The sequence below is a fragment of the Epinephelus lanceolatus genome, chromosome 7 (genome assembly GCF_041903045.1).
Source record: "Epinephelus lanceolatus isolate andai-2023 chromosome 7, ASM4190304v1, whole genome shotgun sequence".
NCBI lineage: Eukaryota > Metazoa > Chordata > Actinopteri > Perciformes > Serranidae > Epinephelus > Epinephelus lanceolatus.
The window spans coordinates 31,723,751-31,743,451 of NC_135740.1; the positions used below are offsets into that span (position 1 = coordinate 31,723,751).

The 19,701-nt window shown below is 41.4% G+C and overlaps 1 protein-coding gene across 8 annotated transcripts in view; it reads right to left on the reverse strand.

Annotated features, from left to right (window-relative positions):
• Window positions 1-19,701, reverse strand: part of diaph2 (diaphanous-related formin 2) — a 516,939-nt gene that overhangs the window by 69,193 nt on the left and 428,045 nt on the right. For all 8 annotated transcript variants that reach the window (XM_078169451.1, XM_078169450.1, XM_078169448.1 and 5 more), the window contains one exon: window positions 15,038-15,173. In XM_078169451.1, the coding sequence (XP_078025577.1) occupies window positions 15,038-15,173 (136 nt within the window). The remainder of the gene's footprint in view (window positions 1-15,037; window positions 15,174-19,701) is intronic.

Genomic DNA, 19,701 nt, shown 5'->3' on the forward strand with positions numbered 1-19,701 from the left:
TCCCTAAGAAAAAAAAAAAAAGTACCTACAGTAAAAGTGGAAGAAAGTGGCGGCAACGTACTATTCACCAATCCCAGGAGCTGAACACAGAGTCGAGTGTCAACAGTTGCGAGGGAGGAAAGGGGAGGGCTCGGAAAAGACTAAGCACAGATATTGTAAGTGTCACTGTTGGTTGAAGGAAGATGTAAAGGGAAGAATGAGGGAGGAGGCAGAATACAGGGAGAAAGACAGAGCATAGGAGGCAGCTGGGGAGAAAAGTGAAGAGGGTTTTTGTGGGTGCGCTAGTGCGTGTGGTGGAGTGGGTTATTGAGAGGGAGTAGTGGAGCGAGGCAAGACACAAGGTCGTAAAACACCTTCCTGGCTACTTGACGGCCTGAGCCCTGTGACATTTAATTATTTCTAAAACATACACTGCAGTATGCAAGCACAGGCACACGGACCCTCACCTACACTTAAAAACCTGCCTAGTGATATAAATGCATGTTGTTTATTTGTACGGCCTTGTTTATAAGTGTCTCTTTGCCCCTCAGAGCAGAGTTAGAGGGATAGTGGTTGAAATATTCCATTATGAAATGGAAGAACCCTTCAAAACCCTAATATGTTTTCAGTATTGTCACTCATGGTGCTTATCCATGGCAATAACCACAATGACATTTGGTATTTATCTGATGTAGACAGAAAACCATGGACGCTTGGGATTATTTCACAACTTCAGTTTCACTCTTATCAATCAATAAAAGCTCCTCAAATAAAATACAGCAGTACTTCATTACCAGGCTACTAGCGCTGTTCTGTAGGGTAATGTTAGCAACCCGTGCTCCGACATACCCCGCCAGTCTGTACAGTAGATGCATATATATGGCTAGATATCAGACCTTAAGACGGTACCTATTGACTCCAACAGAGTTGCCTGCCTGGCGCATATGCCAAAAAACTTTCTAGCTTCCGAGTGTACTTCTGTGGTATGCAGCCCACTGAATATGCGCAGTAGTATTTCTCCATCTAGTCCCACTCGCAAGTTCCCACTCTGCTCATAGTCTTCACATTGTGGTGATGTCACAGATATTTACATTGCTTTTCTTGGCTTAAAGAAAATTTTACGAATCTAAAACCTCCTTGGATCAAATATTCAGTAAAGATTTTAGAGTTATAACAGACACAGTTTACAAGTCAAGGTGTCCTGTCAACCGTTTTAAAGATGTTTCTTTTACAATAGTGGTTTATGGGGAAAATGATTTTTGGGCCACAGAGGATTTTTTTGCTGCAATACTGCGAGTGGCCACTGGGAAAAATTGGAAGGAAGGCTGATTAGCGTTTCAGGGTGCCTGGGGCTGTATTCACAAACGTGCTGAGAATACTCTCAAAGAGCTCCTAACTTTGCCTAAAAAACTTAAGCGAGGAGTCCTAGCTTAGGTGTGATTTAAAAAAGTTCTCAGAGAAACTCTGAGCAGCTTTTACTTTAGTGAGAAGGCGCGGTTGACCCCGTTGCTAGGTATGACACATTCTTTGAACATGTGTGCATATCCTTGATGAAATCGATCACAAACATTATCCCTGCAGAATCTAATTTGTAGCATGTTTCACTCTCATTCAGTAATTGGAAATTATTGGTCCTACATCTTTGTCTGTCTGGTATTATCTCCTCTCCTTAAGAAACTCTTAAGCCTCTCAAAAGTCCTCCTCTGTTAAGAGATACAATGCTTTGTGAACAACTTTCATCTTTACCAGGACCTAGTCTTAATTTTAAGGGGAAATTCTTAGGAAACGTCATAATTTTAAGAACTTTCTTATAATGTCATCACTGGGAGCAACTCTTGGTGCTAGGAAGCTTTGTGAATACGGCCCCTGGTCAGCAGAAGATACATTTGTGAGGCCTCTTTGGAGGGCCATGCAGCCCCAACACATTGCCCCACCCCTCTATGGCAACAACACCATATCCCAGATGTGAACGCAAAAATTAAGGAGTAGGGATAAGGGGTGTATTGGGTTTGAGCCTGAGACTACTGGCTGCACTTAACTAATCTAAATTTATGATGCAAATATCTCAGCTGACAAATGAGTGTAAGTTTGACAAACAAAGACTGCGAGGGATGAATAGAAAGTTAGAGGGAGGCAGACAGAGAGTGTACTCCAACTAATGTCAGCAGGATGACCTATACTCATGGCTGCTCATGGCAAGATCAGTTAGAGGAGACACAGGAGTCTAGCCAAGTCTCTCACAAAACCCAATGCATCATCGAAGCCTCCATGCAAACTGTTAAACCACAGTCAAGGACCAATTAGGAATCAAACAAATGCGCTTAAATTATGCAAAACCTGACATCTCATTTGTTTATTTCTGCCAATTAAAACCAGTCATCTACAACAATCAAAATATTCATGTAACTGCAAAGTAAAAGAACAGCTGTCGCCTCCAAAACGTGACAAAGCCTCTCACTCAATCATCCAAGCAGAAAACCTTGTATGTATCTGAATGAAATGCTGGGCTTTTTTTTTAATTATTATTATTTATAAAAAAAAACAAACAAAAAAAAAAAAACACCAAAGGCATGGCATTCTTATAATTATGCAGCAGTGTCAACAAAGCCTGTTCATAAATTCAATTTGCTATCTGTCATCTCCTGCATGTTGTGCTGGGGAGAAAAAAAAAAACAAAACACAGAGGATCGATTGAGAACTCAATTTCTGATGGCTCACATGCAGCCTTCATGATTCATGGGGGAAAAGCGAAACAAATAATTTGCAGAATTCTAAAACACTTCTGTCTGGTGCGTGTGGGTTTCAGATATAAGGGCAAATTATGACATCCTATATGCCACGTGTGAGTCTGGTAGCAACAGCGGAATGTTAATTGAAAAGACAAATAACAGCGCAAGCATACACAATAATGGTATTTGTCATATTTTGCTCAAACACAGAACATATCCACTGAATTTATATAAGCCTAGTACTCCCCTTCCTAACCAAATTAAAGTGTTTGACATAAGGAACATCGGGCAAAGGAAAAATGTCTATTATCCACTACTATCCACTAGCCAATCCCTGAGTCTAATTTGCACTGGTGAGAGAGGAACACAGTGAGAGTTTAACCTCACCCCGGTCACCCTCCACGACTCCGGTGGAGAAGATGAGAAAGAAAAGGAAGAATCAAGAGGAGAGGAACAAGTCATTCCTAGTTTTTTTTTTTTTTTTTTTTCTTACTGCGGATTGTTTTTGAACACATTTGAGCCCATCTGTTCCCCCACAGAGAGTCACCTGTGCAATTAACCTGGACCATTAGCCGTGAAACAAAGGCCTCGTGGAGGGAGGGGGGTGCTGCTTTATGGCCAGGTGGAGAGGCAACAACCACACTTTCTTTTGTATCTCGCCTCCATCTCTCTACTCGCACTTGTATGCACCTGGTTCTGTGTTACTTTCACATCTGAATTCAGGCTCAGCCACCAAGACACACACAACCACCTGCATTACTCAATATCCCCCTCCTCCCCTCACCGCTCTGCTGTCTACTCTCTTACTGTCTGGCTTTGAGTGGAGTCACCCCCTCCTCTCGCCCTTCTTACCTGCAGTCCCAGCAGCTCCTGAGACCCGGGCAGACAGACACCATTACAGCCACAGAGAGCACAGAGAACACAAGTACCCGAAGGACAGCAGTCATGCACCTGTTAGATGTCTTTCATTTGTTTTTCACTCTCTCTGCCCTTTTTTTTCCCATCTCCCTGCAGTCCAACCACCCAGCTCTGACAAAAGCTTTGACACAATGACCTGAGAAACTTTTCAGACAGGCCATGGTCTTTAATTTGTAGGTGTGTGTGTGTGTGTGTGTGCATGTTTACTAGTCTATTTCGGTGAAAAGGAGAGGAGGAAAAAGGGGAGCAGAAGGGTAAGATGGCTAATAAAAAAGACAGATTCGCCTGCTGATTCATCTGGATTGTTTTACTGTAACAACTTGATGAGCAAACCCACTCATGTCCTCCCTAACTCAATTAGGGATGCTCCCACAACCCTTCATTCCAGGGGAAATGGCAGTGTAGCTTCCACTTTCCTCGTGCGATGAGCCCCTGTGTGGCGCCAGGGTCAGCGGGGGGGAAGAGAGGAAAGCAAAATGTGGAGAGAGGGGCAGAATATCTTGAAGATGGGAAAGGTGGGTGTGAGGTGAGAGGTGTATTGTGTTTGACATGCATGAAGTTAGAGACAAGTGTTGGAGCTAGGCTGGCCTGGTCACCACAGGCCTGATCCCACACCCTGAGAGAAAGAGAGATGTCCTGACTGCGAGAGACTGGGTGGGAAACGTGGAGAGAAGTTGGATGTCGACAAGGGAGAGATGAAAGTGGATTAGCCGCCGTGGCGATTTGCATTCTGTGGTGGAACGAAAGCCCCTGCGATGCCCCGAATAGCTGGATGCATGAATAAGTAAACAAACAAAAACAAAAATAAACCCTCCATCTGGATGGATGCTGCCAGGCCCCAAGTGAGGAACAGTAGGGAGGGGAGGTTGGGAGATGGGAAGGGGGGGAAAGAGAGAGATGCTTGCAACGTAGCAGTCACCACACTCTGCTTCCTCTGCTATAATTTACTTCTACTGCCTGCGGGCCCCCCCCAGTTACCATATTGCTATCACCATCTATCCACTGCTTCTGGCTAGTTTGCCCAGTAACACCACCAACACACAAGGGAGAGCTCCAACCCGGCACTGACAGATGTTAAGTTGACACACTTTCTCTAAGCCACATGGGGTCAACATGTCAGGGTGCCAGCATGGCCACAAGAGCCTTTCCTCACAGCAGACTAGACCACTGTTGTGGCTTTTCCAGAAGCTAGTTTCTGCTAAATTTAGCTGCAATATGGTAGACCCTGAGCCATATGCGTCTTCACTCTGACCTCACAGCGGGGGATAAACGCTGATGGTGTCTACTTTCACTGTAAACTGATCAAACATGTGGTCTTGCAGTTTACTAGATAACAAGCACTATTTTCACAAGGCTCACTATGCTCAACTTTCAGCAGTGAACGTCAAAGTCGCTTCGGTTTGGAGTTTAGTTTCAGTCAAGTGTTTCTCTTTCTTCTTACTGAATCTAATAGATTCCATTGTCAGTGTTTTCTGATCCGCTCTTTGCCATGATATCAGAGCAGTTGTGAAATCTGCCGCTATAAAAAAAAGCCCCACATGTGCAATTTCTTTTTTTGCATCTTCAAATCCTTCTGTTGGCATACAATCCTTTTTTTTTTTTTTTTTTTTTGTAGAAAAATAAGATAACCCCAGTGATAATTGGTGTAGTATGTTGATGATTTTACTTTCATTCTAGTTTGCTCAGGTTGGATCCTTAGAGAGGGAACGGTGCTTCAGAGTGCACTGACATCTACCACAGTGTCTTTCTGAATACTACCACTGGGAGGAATTTTCAAATCCAACATCGGGGGTTCACTGCACTCTGAACACGTTCTGCTACTAATTCACATTAAAAATCTTTTACATGCTAGGCAGTAGAAGGCGTATCTTATGAAGCAGTAACAGGAAGTGCAGCGTAAAGCAAGATTTGTACTTCTGCGTTGCATAGGCTATGTATGGAAACATACCATATGCCATAGCGTACATTGTAGACTGATGTGCACCTCCCTAGAAGTCTAAGTACCTGTCGCACTGCCGCAAACTTCCTGTTTATTTTTGTGAACTGACAACCACTTCACTCAGTGGAATTTAATCTTTTATTTACTTTTACTTTACAGATAAAGAACAATGACTTGTGAAGACAATAATGCCCCCACAAAATAGCATTTAAGTCTGATTTTTCCTGCCTTAATATGAGTACAGGAAAAGTACGCTCGCTGGTAAGCTATTTTTTGCAACATGAAATGTCATAGGCTTATGCTAATAATGTTAGCATGTTATAAATGTGGGAAAACATGTATAGTATAAGACAAATGTTTATGAGTTAAAATGGAATTAAATTTTGTAACGTTACCTTTGTTAATTGTTGCTGTTGTTCCCTGCTTCATATGAGTGGAAGAAAAAGTGTGCTAGCCACTAGGCTAATTTAAGCAATGTAAAATGTCAAAGGCTTATGCTAATAATGTTAGCATGTTGTAAATGTGGGGAAAACATGTTCAGTATAAGACAACTGTTTTATAAGTAAGCCTTGTGAGTTACAATGAAGTTGAATTTTGTAACGTTACCTTTGTTAATTGTTGCTGTTGTTCCAGGCTTGATATGAGTGAGAGAAAAAGTCTGCTAGCCACTAGGCTAATTTAAACAATGTAAAATGTCAAAGGCATGTGCTAACAATGTTGGCATGTTGTATTTGTGGGGAAAACTCGTCTAGCAAAAGACAGTCTTTTGTCTTTAAAACTTGAAAGTCATAATGGAGCGAATTTTTTTACTTTCGTTTAATGTTGTCATTATTAAGCCAAGTTTTATGTATGTTTTAAGTTTGTTAGTTGAATCAATCAAACTTTACTACACTTTACAGAAACACAACACAGTGCCATAGAAACCCCGCTGCCAACTAGCGTTTTAGAGGTGTAACTGTGGTGAGACACAGAAGCACCATGCACAAATATAAATGCTCACAGTGGTGTTGGCCACTTGCATCGGTTACAACGTAGGCTCTGCGCAGAGTTTACACACAACTATAAGTCAGCCTTTAGTCCAACATTAGTGATGGACTGCCTCTGCTGATCTATGACTATTTCAGTGTCTTTTTTAAAGAAGTGGATGCATTTTAAATATTGCAGGGAGGTACTGTCAAAGAGGATGCAGCCATCATGTGCTGGTTAGATGAAGAAGTGCAGTCAACAGACATTTCTATTGTAGTTTGGGTGGACCTCAAATGATTTAACACCTTTTACTGTGCTGTAGTATGAACAAGAACAGCCCTGATCTTTTAGTGCCATGCTGACATGGCATCACACATATGTGGCAGGGGCATCGTAACTCCACAGACATTCAGCATATGTGGCAATGACTCCAGTTATTAAAAATAAGAGGGATGTCATCGAGGCTTTGGCATGTGGAAGCTTATTAAGATACTATAAACATTTTGGGTTTCATCCATGCAGGTCAGTGTGGATTTTACATGAGTGGCACATTTGGATAACAGATGCAGAGTTTTGGAATCCACATCCAGATAACATCTGAACCAAACCACACATGGGCTGTTTGCATCAGTGAAAGGCGGTACTGTCTGGGGAAGCTAAATGGATTTGACAATGGGATTTGATGGTCTTTGTAGTGAGGGTAATTAGGTTTGATTGACTGTAAAGTGACTGGTGAGGTCCAGATCTGGGAGGGGAAATGATCAGACACTTGAACCACCCACAAATTAATGAGATTCAACTGTGCCTGGGCTGATTTCACCAAGGAGAAGGAGAATATTTACGAAAGCAATGGGATGAGAGAAAAGAACATGGCGGGATGGGTATAGTGTGTGTGCATGTGTGTGTGTGTGTTTGTGTGTGTGAGAGAGAGACACAGAAAGAGAGACACGCAGACTCAGAGGGAATAAGAGAGTGAAAGCAGGAAAGACTGAGATATCTGATGCATGTCTCACTTCCTTGATTGTGACTTTAACTAAATTAAGCTAAAGATAAAAGTGATTAAAAGCTTTAAGGTGCAATCCAATTAGTGTTCTTTGTCTTTCTCTCGATACAAGAGAGGGTGTCACTAAATTAAAAAATAAACAATACACTACATATTCAGCTTGACAATTTACTGCATGAGGCAGACAGACAAAAATGTGGGAGAGACTATTCCCTGGTGTTACTGTTAATTGCTAATGAACTATGGTATTTATCATAGAATATTAAAAGGCTTCCTGTGAAGCCAGGCTTGTTTTCCTCATGCTGACATTTATTTATGGAAATGCATTGGAAACGTTATAATCTGGGAGGATGAGTACTGGATGAGTATTGTATTACCTTCACTTACAAAATGTCACACTGCAGTCAGTCAGATGCATTTAATCCCTGCATGTCATGTGTTTATGAATAATTCTCTTTTCCTACATGCTCCTGTTCATACTGCTTGCTCTTATGGGCCTTAGTTGAGATGCAGTCAGCCATATTCAGTGTGCCATCGTCGCCTTGAGGCAGATTCTGATTTTGACTGCAGATATAGCACAATCTAATATGCTGTTATTTATTAGAATGGGTGTATGACAGCAGATAATCCTGGTGCCCTTGTTCCCGTCTTTCAAGGTAATGATGGAATTCACCAATCTATACTGCGGAGTTTCAGAGCATGCCTTGCACATCCTGCACCCCGGATCGACACAGCTCAAATGCAGGGACAAAGAAAAAAGCAATTTGCTCAGAGTTTGGCATTCTGCTGCAGTGACATCCATATGCAGATGCAGTGAAAGATCCTTCATTTTTATAACTCATCAGAAACTACAAAAATATAACCAGACATGGGAGCCTTTAGTGGCATGACAAAGAAATGACACTTTAGGGGATAAACAGGCAGCAAATTCAGACACTGTGCCATGTATCATCATTACATTCTGGAAAGGTCTGTCCTTGTTTGTTATATTCTGTAGCAAACATGAAGGTCAACTTTAGCTTCCTAATACTGGCTTCATTTCCACGCTAAGCTGAGGAATGGAGGAATCTCTCTAAGAAACATTTCTTTTATCAACTTAGGTTGCTGACCCTTCACGTCCCCACAAGGCTATCTCCCTCGGTGATATTGTTTGCCATGTCGGCTGTGCTGCGCAGACACTATGCAAACTCAGAGAGCTAACCTGTCCACCCCAACACCGCCTGTCAGCGCCTCGCTATGATCACCTAGCTGGCATGGCTGCGACGCCGGTATGCACTGGCCTACCGGCAGCTGTCAGTGTCACACAAAGTCATCAATCCACATCTCCGCCACTGTCACTGCTGACAGGGCTCCGCCAGCCACAACCAGTCAGCCAACTGCATAGAAATATGTCAATTTAGATTAGCATGCCACACTATTAGACACCTGAATTTAGAAATGTGCTTTGGTAAACAGAAGAAAAAAATACTTTTACAACTTTGCCTTTCAGGAAGATGCACAAACAGGAGAAAACGCAGGAAAAAGATAACACTCAGATGAAGACGTTAGCTACATACAACCAACTAGAATTACCACCCCACATGCATATGCCTCTGTGCACTAATCAAGTCCCTCTTACAGTTTACATCCATGTCCCCAAGCAGCACAGATCTATGCAATAAACAGTTTCAAGCAAAGTGTCACCAATTCAGTATCTGAGCAAATGTCTCCCCTCCTGTTCCTGAGATATGACGTAATGGTCAGAAACATATTTTATGCAGAATATTATGATGTCACAGTGAAGTTGAACTTTGGCTTCTGGATACAGAGTGTCATGCCTTCTTTATTCTATCCTATTAGACATTTGTGTGAAGTTTTGTCATAATTAGCGTAAGATTTCTTGAGCTATGGTCAAAAACTGTTTTGTGAGATCACAGTGACCTTTGACTACCAAAATCTAAGAAGTTCATTACTGAGTCCTAATGAACGTTTGTGTCAAATTTGCTAGGTACTTTTGAGACATTGTGTTCACAAGACGGGGACAGAGCAGACAAGGTCACAGTGACTTCCACCTTTGACCACCAAAATCTTATCAATTCATTGTTGAGTCTAAGGGTACACTTGTGCCAAATTTGGGGGGGGAAAAAAAAAAAAAAAATCAAAAAAAAAATCCCTGTTTTGAGATATCGTGTTCACAAGACAGACAAGGTCACAGTGACCTTGACCTTTGACCTATAAGCACCAAAATGTAATCAGTACATTGCAGACTTCAAGGTGATGTTTGTGCCAAATTTGAAGAAATTCCCTCAAGGTATTCTTAAGACATGGCGTTCACAAGACTGAGACAGACAAGGTCACAGTGACCTTGACCTTTGATCAATAAGCACCAAAATGTAATCGGTACATTGCAGATTTTAAGGGGATCTTTGTGCCAAATTTGAAAAAAAATCCTTCAAGGCTGTCTTGACATATTGTGTCCATGAGAATGGGACAGACGGATGGATGGACAACCCACAAAATATAATGCCCCTGGCTTCAGTTTTCGCCAACACAGAGGCATAATGAAAATTATCTTTATATACTCAAAGAACAGCCAAATCTTAACAGTACACTATGTAGGAATTGTGGGTTATGCTTTGTAAAGATATTGCAATGACAACCAACCCCAGATTCACTCTACTTGGCATTTTGCCTCGCTTCATTTGCGTTTTATCTGAGCTGTGTTCACAATATTCGTAGCTTCCTCTGAGTGCTGCTTACAGTCTAGAGCCTGGTCACTACCTTTTCATAAAGTCCCGACCTCACCTGCGTGCTGTGCCAAGGAAAATCCTGAACACATCAAAATAACAGGGAAATAAGAAAACACAGGCAGAGGGCAGAGTCTTTGCAGAACAATACACCTCCACACACCTCTACTGGGTCCTAAGTGATGATTCAGAGGGATTACTTTGGTGTGAGTCTATACATTATTTTTTAGGAAAATCTTGTATAGTATACCTTAAATTTGTGGATCTTAAATGTGTATAATCGAACCAATGTTATGAATTTTCTAGAATCCATGTTTAAAATTCTGGATAAAAATGATATGTAAAAAAAAAAAAAAAAAAAAAATTAACAAACAAACATTGTGGTCTAAAAAGCAGCCAAAGCCTTATCTAACTTATTTTGCTTATATTCAGAAAAGTGACTGATTTTGCGAGAGGAGCCCACTTTTATTTATGTAAACATACACTAGTTCATCCTCAAAGTGTGAAAGGTTGACAAGGAGGATGCATAAATAGAAGCTGCAGGCCCATCATTGTCAACATGCCAGCTGCTCTCTGCAGAGAATCACAGAGACATGGAGACCTCATTCTAGCAGGCCTTGCTGAATGGGGAAAAATGCCTTGACGACTATCACCAGCACAAAAAAAAAAAAAAAGCTGTTGGAGAGGAAAGGAGGACAAAAAATAATTGTAGAATGTATTGAAATTAAAAAAGAAACATAATATAAGGATTAACCTACAATGAACAATAAACCATGTTAAATATCTCTGGCTGTGTCCCTTCGAGGAGTTTAATAACATTGTAACATAATAAGACCAATGATTTCTACTAATGGGCTCAGTCATTTTTAAACACAGCGGTAGAGTATGAGGTATACAAAACTTCCAGCTGTTGTGTGAACAAAGACAGCCACATTTAAGATGATAATAATGTGTGTTCAATAGCTATATTAACACAAACACCTCGACAAAACCTATTTTTCTCCTCTAATATCCCCACAGAGCGAGCCAGCATACGGGTCTGCATTCTGCGGGTGTCTGCAAGCTGTTGCAAGAATGGAATGAAGAGGCTGAGTAGGCTCTAATTCATACTGTAAAAAAATGATCACTTTGCAGGTAAAACTTAATCATAAAAACAGCATCTGTGGAGCCTCTTAATGTGTTCAGAGGGCTTTGATAACACTGTCTAGGACAAGTTAAATAATTGTTCTCACATGGTTTGTTACAAAGAGTTTGTTTTCCAATCAAAGAATTCTATTTTAAGACCTGAAATAAGTTAAGGAAATGATTTCCTCTAATACTACAAAAGTCCAGTTGGATTACATTTATTGTGTGCAGTCAAGTAAGATAGCAGTTGGTGCACACATAAAAAGGTGTCGTAAAACTCACAGGCTACAACCAGTATGCTCCTAAACTTGATATTCCTCAGGTTGGCAATAAAAATGTTTTTCAGAGGTTCATATGGTGAAGGGGGCTTTTACACAAGCTACTACAACCATCCACATACTGAAACCCATACTCCCATAAAGTAGGTCTGAGAAAAGTTGACAAAAAACCTGTTAAACACAAAGTTCTCCACTATTTCTCTGCGGTACCTGGGAGAAATGCCTGGACTAAATAAAATGTTCAAATAACTTTTTTTTTTTTCTGTCCTGCTTGTTTGTTTATTCCTATGTGCCATATGCCAAGCTGCATTGTGCTCAAAGCGGCATGTGTGCTTTCCGGCTCTGTTCAAAGCTCAGTGGATTTGACTGGGGTACGCAGTTGACATGTGGGTGCAGACACTTGCCCCAGACGAGGGCACTGACCCCAGTGATGCCAGCCGAGTAGGCGGCCAGAGGGGCCTGCTAGTCCTCACAAATGCCTTAGAGAAACAAAGTCCAGATGCTCCACCATGCTCCGGCTCTTGACACACACTGCATGCTGCTTGCGACATTGTTTCATACCCCGCAATAAAAAAATAAAACAAATTCTGCTGTGATGAACCGTCTTCCTCTGTTTCAGACAGAAGCATTAGTTTGGGTTTATTCTGCAGTGTTTAACAGTTATTTCCAGCGAAGTAAAGCAATTTGGTAAATGTTGAACATCTGGTCAGTTCAAGAGAATATGGAAATCCACTTAGAGCAAATTAAAACAAATGGGGTGACCGGGTAATGATTTCATAAGCAATTTCCTACATTAGGATTTCTAATACTTCACAAGGAAAACACATTTAGCTCTGCACTTGTCTCATCTATCAATCATGCTTGTTGAAGGAGTGCACATGTCAATGCACTTACACTCACAGAGGGTATAATCTCAAGTTTTATCAACTGGGAAATAGCAGAAAAATGATTTTTTTTTTATTATCTGTTTCCTAAAAGCATTTGTCTGTCTCCCCTCCCCCACCCTGGTGCCATCCTGGCAAAAGCTAAATGAATTAAACTCTCATTAAATATGCATTTCATTGTTAATCATTTGCAAGCGAAGAGGATTAGGTTGCAATTTGTGAAATGACAAAAAATCTATCCCTCCTCAAAAATAGCCTCTTGAAATTGCATTAAAACACAATAGTAGGATCCATCAAACAGTCCTTTAAGCAATAAAATGAGTAAATCAGTAAATCCATTCAAGAGATATTGACCTGTACATAATTCTCATAATACAATGGCCATATGTTTACTCCATCTGCTCATGCTAATGCACTTGTAAACAAAAAATGTACCATATACAGGTCGGCAAATCTATCAATCTATCTGAGACCAAGGTTGAGATCAAAATAATGAAAACAAGAATATGTATACTGAACTGTGCTCTATTTCAGCGCATCAATTAGCCTTTCCACCTTTAAAATGCAAATCTAATGTGGAAAACGTTTGAACATTATTAATTAATGGTAAGTGGAATTAAAAAAGCCTCTTTGTGCCGAATGCTACCTTATTTTCATCAACCTTCACAGAAAACACGGCTGATGCTCGGCGTGAAATATTGATGTGAAAAGCCTCCTCATATAACTAACTCCTCCAAATATCTTAAAGCGCACATAGAATTTTAGAGCAGAATGGGAGAGAAGAGCCGAGACTCTCAAGCCAAGGCTGTCAACTGGAGAGGAGGAGAGGCAGAGAAAAGAAAGATGTGCAACAAGAAAACACTGAATATCCCGCTATGTGTGTTCAAACAAACAGCTTCAAGAGAAACTAAGAGAGAACTGTAACCTCCGACCTGCTTCTGACTCAAGTTCAGATTCCCATTCACAGGATCCATTTAAAGAGCCTCACATTCTGATTGTCCTTTATCTGACTGCATTTCACACAGAGACAAGTTAGTACACAAGACAGAATTATTCAGCGTTTAATGAAACTGTGTAGGCAATGCAGGTAAAAACCTTTGCAGGGTAAATCGCAGACGGGGTTTAGCTCTTCTTGAATTTAAAAGTGTGTATTTCATAACCGCCAAGGTCATTGTGATCGCGACAGTCCAACGTGCGAGGTGTTGGTGTGGAGGACAATCCCCACTATCTGCAAGGCTGCAGGCAACGTTGCCCATGTCATCCTCATGTTTTATTCATGCAAGTCATATTATGGCATTCAGAAACTGAGATCAAAATCTGCTCTGGCAGAAATATTTAATATCATACCTACTTCTCTACCCTTCTCCATCTGGTTAGCCAGAATGAGAGAGGGGAGTAGACAGACTCCTTCGGCTCAGCCATGTTGGATTATTAAAAGTGAAGCTTTCAAAGAGGTCACTGCTCAGGGAAAGAAAAAAAAAACTGTAGCATGCATCAATTATCTTGGAGAGTTTGTGGCATACTGAAGACTGTCTTGTCACATTTCCCAATGTGGCTGAGCTACAGAGAGGTCCTTGGCTGGCGCTGACATTTAGAAGCTGGTGAATTGTGGAAATCCCAGCCTGTTTGTCAAAAAAAAAAAAAAAAAAAGGGGGACAAAAGACCACACTGACTGCTCGCAAAGCCCCTTCAGGCTTGAAATTCCTTCTCAATGTCATTGGCATAACTAGACACAGGCACCCAGCCCTGTCGCTCTAATTTTTCATGTCTGAACAACTGCAACTTACACTGATCAATACGCAGTTTACTGGCATCGCTGTAGGACAACAGAGTGATTCCAATGATTCACTACAATAAATATAGCACGCTGCCCGAAAACATTCTCAGACTGGAGGAATGATAATTTCTCTGTCGTGTTGCCTGCACATGAGTAGTGATAGATGGATAACAGCAGCATGATCGTATTGTCAAGTGCGATCTGGAGCCACTTTCAGCCTCTTTTATGAGTCAACCACAGCTTCCTGTCAATACATGTGACCTACATACTGCCACTGCCACTTCTGAGAGGACTCAAACAAAGTCTTTGTGATGAAGACACTCCAATAATTGGTCCTACTGCTGATTTCTAACACTGCTACTCCACATGTGTTAAATGTTTAGAGATGGATGTGCATATTACTGCAGCAGAGAAGGTTTCTTTCTATTTGAGCAAATGTTTCATGGGAAAAAAAAACAAGCTAAAAGTAGCATAATCTGCCTGTTGTTTGGAAGCATTTCATCGGCTACAAGAGCAAGTATAAGATTCCTTCACAGCCGAAAAAGATGCCCCCCCCCACACTCCCACGCATTATCCTCCTCCTTCAGAGTTCAAATCTGTGTGAAGCACAATTCCATGAAACCCCCTTTTCTACCCTCCTGTTCTCCTCGTCCTTACTCCCCACCTGCCTCCCCGTCTCTGTCTCTGTGGTGGCGCGGGGAGAAGTGGCATACCTTTGTTCATGTCAATCAGCTGCTTCTTCTTCTGCTGGCGCTCCTGCTTCTCCCGCTCTGCTTTCTCCTTCGCCAGCTTGGCTCTCTTGATCTTCTCCTCCATCTCCCTCTTCTTGTGGTTCTCCTTCACTGCTTCCTGATGAGGTGCACACACACACACACACACACACACACACACACACACACACACACACACACACACAGACACACAGATGCAGACACACAGACAGATATAATCAGAATCTGGCTGCTGCCACCACCACTCTTTTAGCGTCTTCACTACTGTATAGTGTTCAGAAGCGGCAGCATACCATCAGCAAATTCTGATTCAGAGAATGGTTTGATAGTTGGAGATAAGCTGCTGAAATAAACAATATATCATGCCTTGTGTATGGGCTTTTTAATACAAGCATATTTGTCTGCAAGGCTTCTGGACTGCTTTACATATTTTCAATAACCCACAGAGCTGATTCGTTGTCAATAATACATCAATATGACACTAAGAAAAAGGCGAGATGATCATCACACATGTGTACCATGCTAGGATATTTCCTTTTGACAATAAGGGAGGGAGTGAGTGCATGAGAAGAGAAGAAGTGTAGCAGCAGAGTGCCAGCCTCTGAGGACGGAGACGAAGATATCATCCTCCTCCTCCTTCGTGACCGGCTGAAATGTCAGGAAGGAGTCAGAGAAAGAGAGATAATCAACGGTACGGATTCAGCCTTTACAAATGTGTCAGTTTGTTCTTGCGCCAACAGAGAGTAAGATGCAACCGTGTGACCTTTGGAGACAACAAAATGCTCTCTCATCCCCGGCCTGTGGCGGAGCCCCTGACAGGACCCATCATAGGTGTTAGTGTATGTGCGTGTGTGTGTGTGTGTGTGTGTGTGTGTGTGTGAGAGGTCGTACTGTATGTGGATATAAGCCTGTGTGCCAATGCTGTCCATGGGCATCTTTGTGCTTCATCTGCGGTGTTTCCCCCTTATGTATGCATATGTGTGTGTGTATGTGTGTGTCAGTAAGTAGAGGCATGGCCCTGTCTATGCACTGATATAATAAGTGGCGACAGAAGGCCCCCCCATCTAATGCCCCTGTGGTCCTGATGTGTGTGTCGTGTTGGCAGCTAAGACAGAGGGATTACAGGGATTGTGGGGAAGGAACAAGGAAAGAGCAGCTCATGATGTCAGTCAATAGTAGAGCTTTGCTCCATGTCCAAGGACACGAGCCCTCATTGTCACTGTCTCCTTGTTGGATGACAAGGGCAATGAGAGAGCGGGGGAGGGAGCGGAATAATAAGGGAGGTGTGTTTTCGTATTATGTGTGTTATGAAAACTTAAGAGATGTTTTGCTTCGTCAGCTGCTTCAAGTCGTTGAACACTCGAAAATCAAGCTACACTTTATCGCCACATCAAGGTTATGTAAATGATACAGCAACACACTGTAAGAGCTATCGACTGTGTGCACTTTGCTGCTGTGTTGAATTAGAGTGGATGAGAGCTGCATGCTCAGTAATGAATGAGTTAACTCATGCGTTTTGTTTAAGTGATGGGCAGGGCTGGCAGCTTGGATCAAATTGATTTCTGTCCTCATCCGCTGACAGGAGTCAATTCATTTTGGAAGTAATATCCCTGCATTGCTCAACATCTACAGCATAAGTTGGCAGATAAATTATGCAGATTACAAATAAAGTCCTGCCGGCAAAACTTATTTTAAACAAACAACTAATTCTGACTGTAAACACGATTATGCAACGTAATTATCTTGCTCTAATCACACAGCACCACTAATTGCCATAGCAACAAATATGTTTTCACTGATCTCTTATTTTTTCCCTTTACCATTCTCTTTGACAGCCCCTATTTTGCCGTTGGCAACAACTGATTGTATCAGGTCTCATTTTCTTGCCAACTCTGTATATTGTAGGAGGACATACAAGAGATAAACAATGCTCTCAAGATGTGTTTTCAAAAATAATCTTCAGTGCAGAGAACCAGATTTAAACCTCATTGGAACATAGAACAAAAGATCTGGTTCCTCTAAAATCTGATCAAATATTCTGTATGATGGCTGGGAAAAAAAAAAAAAAAATCCATGCATTTTGTTTTTGTCTGTTGAGTGCTCTCATCTACTCAAGAATCTGACAATATGATTTCAGGTGACCATGGAAACAAGTTATTTTTGGCCTTCACAGTGAGTCATCTGGCCCTCGTTGAAGATCATCTCTATCGTTAACGTGACACCCAATGAAAGCTTAATAATTTATTCAAATGAAAACAATCCAGTATTACTTTGTTTAGCTCAATTAAGAGATCAAAGTATAAATGTAAATTACACATTAAATCCCACTGACAGGGCCACCTGGGTCCAGCAGGAGTGGGCTGTATTAACTTCTGGGGTCTTGAAATAGAACTCATTAAGCACCACTAGACAATTACAGTATTACACAAGAAATCAAGTAAATTGTACTTACTATCATTTTTATGGCCACTTTTAGATTAGAAACAAATAGTTTTATTAATTCAAGCAAGGAAGATTCTGGAGAGTTTGCTATTATTATATGTCTTTCTTCAGTGAATCAAACTTGTTTAAGTCGTAAGTAACTTCAGTGTGTTTTGTCAGTGAATGTTGTGAGTTGTAATCGAACCAAATTTTGTAACGTCACCTTTGTTGCCCCTGGCTTCTTATGAGTAGAGGAAAAGTCTGCTAGCCACTAGGCTAATTTATACAATGTAAAATGCCATAGGCTTGTGTTAAAGACATTAGCATGTTGTATTTGTGGGGAAAATGTGTCCAGATAAAGACAAATGTTTGTCTGTGAATGCTGTCAGTTATAGTGAAGCCAATTTGTGTACTTGTGTTTGAAATTGTTGCTATTAAGCCATGTTTAATGTGTGTTTAATATGTGTTTTGAATCAACTAAACTTTATAGCACTTCCACAACCGACCAGTGTTTTGGAGGTGTAACTGTTGTGCTGCTGCATATTTTCAAACAGGGGAAAAAAAAATCCCTGTCTTTGCATTTTATTTTGATCACGGTCTGTCTTTATAAAAGTGCTTGTGACATCTCGAATGTGGCTTTGACTTGCATCTGAAAAGGTGTTGCCCATTTCGTACAAAATACAGTTTCGCCAGTCAGCCTGTGAATACCGAGATCTGAATTTTTGTCCATATCGCCTAGCCCTACTTGATATCGTCTCATATTGATCACAGGCCCCTGACTTAAATCAAAATTGCATTGTGGCAGACTTTGTAATATCAGAAAATAATGTATATGTCCAAAGAATGTAATATATTATTGTGATGAAACTTGTGATTTACACCGCTACCAATTATCGCAAGGCACAACAGGGAGGATTTTGTTTGCAAACTAGATACTCCTATTAAAAATAGTTCTTCAGCAAAGTAGATTAATCCAAACACAAGCAAATAAAGTACAGTATACGGAAAAGATACAATAAAAAGTCATGTGTTGGGCAGCACTTCAGACTAACCCAAAACAATTTTCTCTATGATTACCTCCCATGATAGACAGTGTCCTTTGTGGCCTTGATTCTACCTCATAGCCTTTAAATAAAACAATGAAACCCTGCAGTCCAGACACCATGTTAATGACTGGCTTCGTGCCCTGAACCCCTCCGGTGTAAAGTAGGAAAATGTGGTGCAGGTACTGTATACATATTGCTAAGGGCGTATGCAAATTCAGAGGTAGAATCTTCTTGAAAAGACAAAACAAAATGTGCGGTTTTGCATAATAGCACCTTGATGCCAGGTGGGGTTGTCAACAACACTATTGAGGCGGCACATTCGGGCTTTATGAGCCTGAAAGCCTGTCCATCTTAGACACACCAGAGGCCGGGAGTGTGACACACACTCACTTCTTCTCGTGGCCTCCGGTGTGTCTAAGATGGAGATTATAAGTACTCCTCTATCTGTAACTGGCCGGAAAACCGAATGCTGTGCAACCCACAGGTCCAATCTTGCAACAAGGGCCAGGCGGCATTTTCCCTTTCCAGGTCTGTTCTTTCAATAATTCATGAAATGTGTTTGCTGTTCTTCCTTGACCCTGCACAACACAATACATCTCCCACAGCATGGCTCCCCTCCCATGCATACAAGTTTGCCAGTCCAATGAGGGAGCAATAAGTATTTCCAACTGCTCGGTTGCACCAGTGATCTCACACAGAGAGTGTCACTGCTATATCTCATTTGAATTTTACAAACACTACAGCGCCTGGGCTTTAAGCAGCAAATGTGTTTATTAGCCATCTGTTACACTGTGTGCCAGGATGTGTGTGTGTGGTGGGGGGGCTCAAGAAGTTATAGGTTACAGATTGTGAGACTTCTGCTCTGCGGTATAGATGTATTCCCATATTGATAGGTGACCTCTGAAATCTGGTGAAATGATTTTTATGACTGTCATGCTAGTGTAAGTGAAAATACTGAGGGAACATGACAGTGATTCAGCAAGAAGAAGGTGGGGAGAGCTGCACTGCCAGAGCATCATCTTCCGCATTATCAGCATGATTATGATAATTTGTCATATTGTGAAGGAATTAGCAAGCTTTAGAAATATCAAATGGGCTCCAAAGTGGACCAATATACCCGCACACGCAGCACACACACGCGAATCATCATTCTAATCTCATAGATGCTCTATCTTGCTA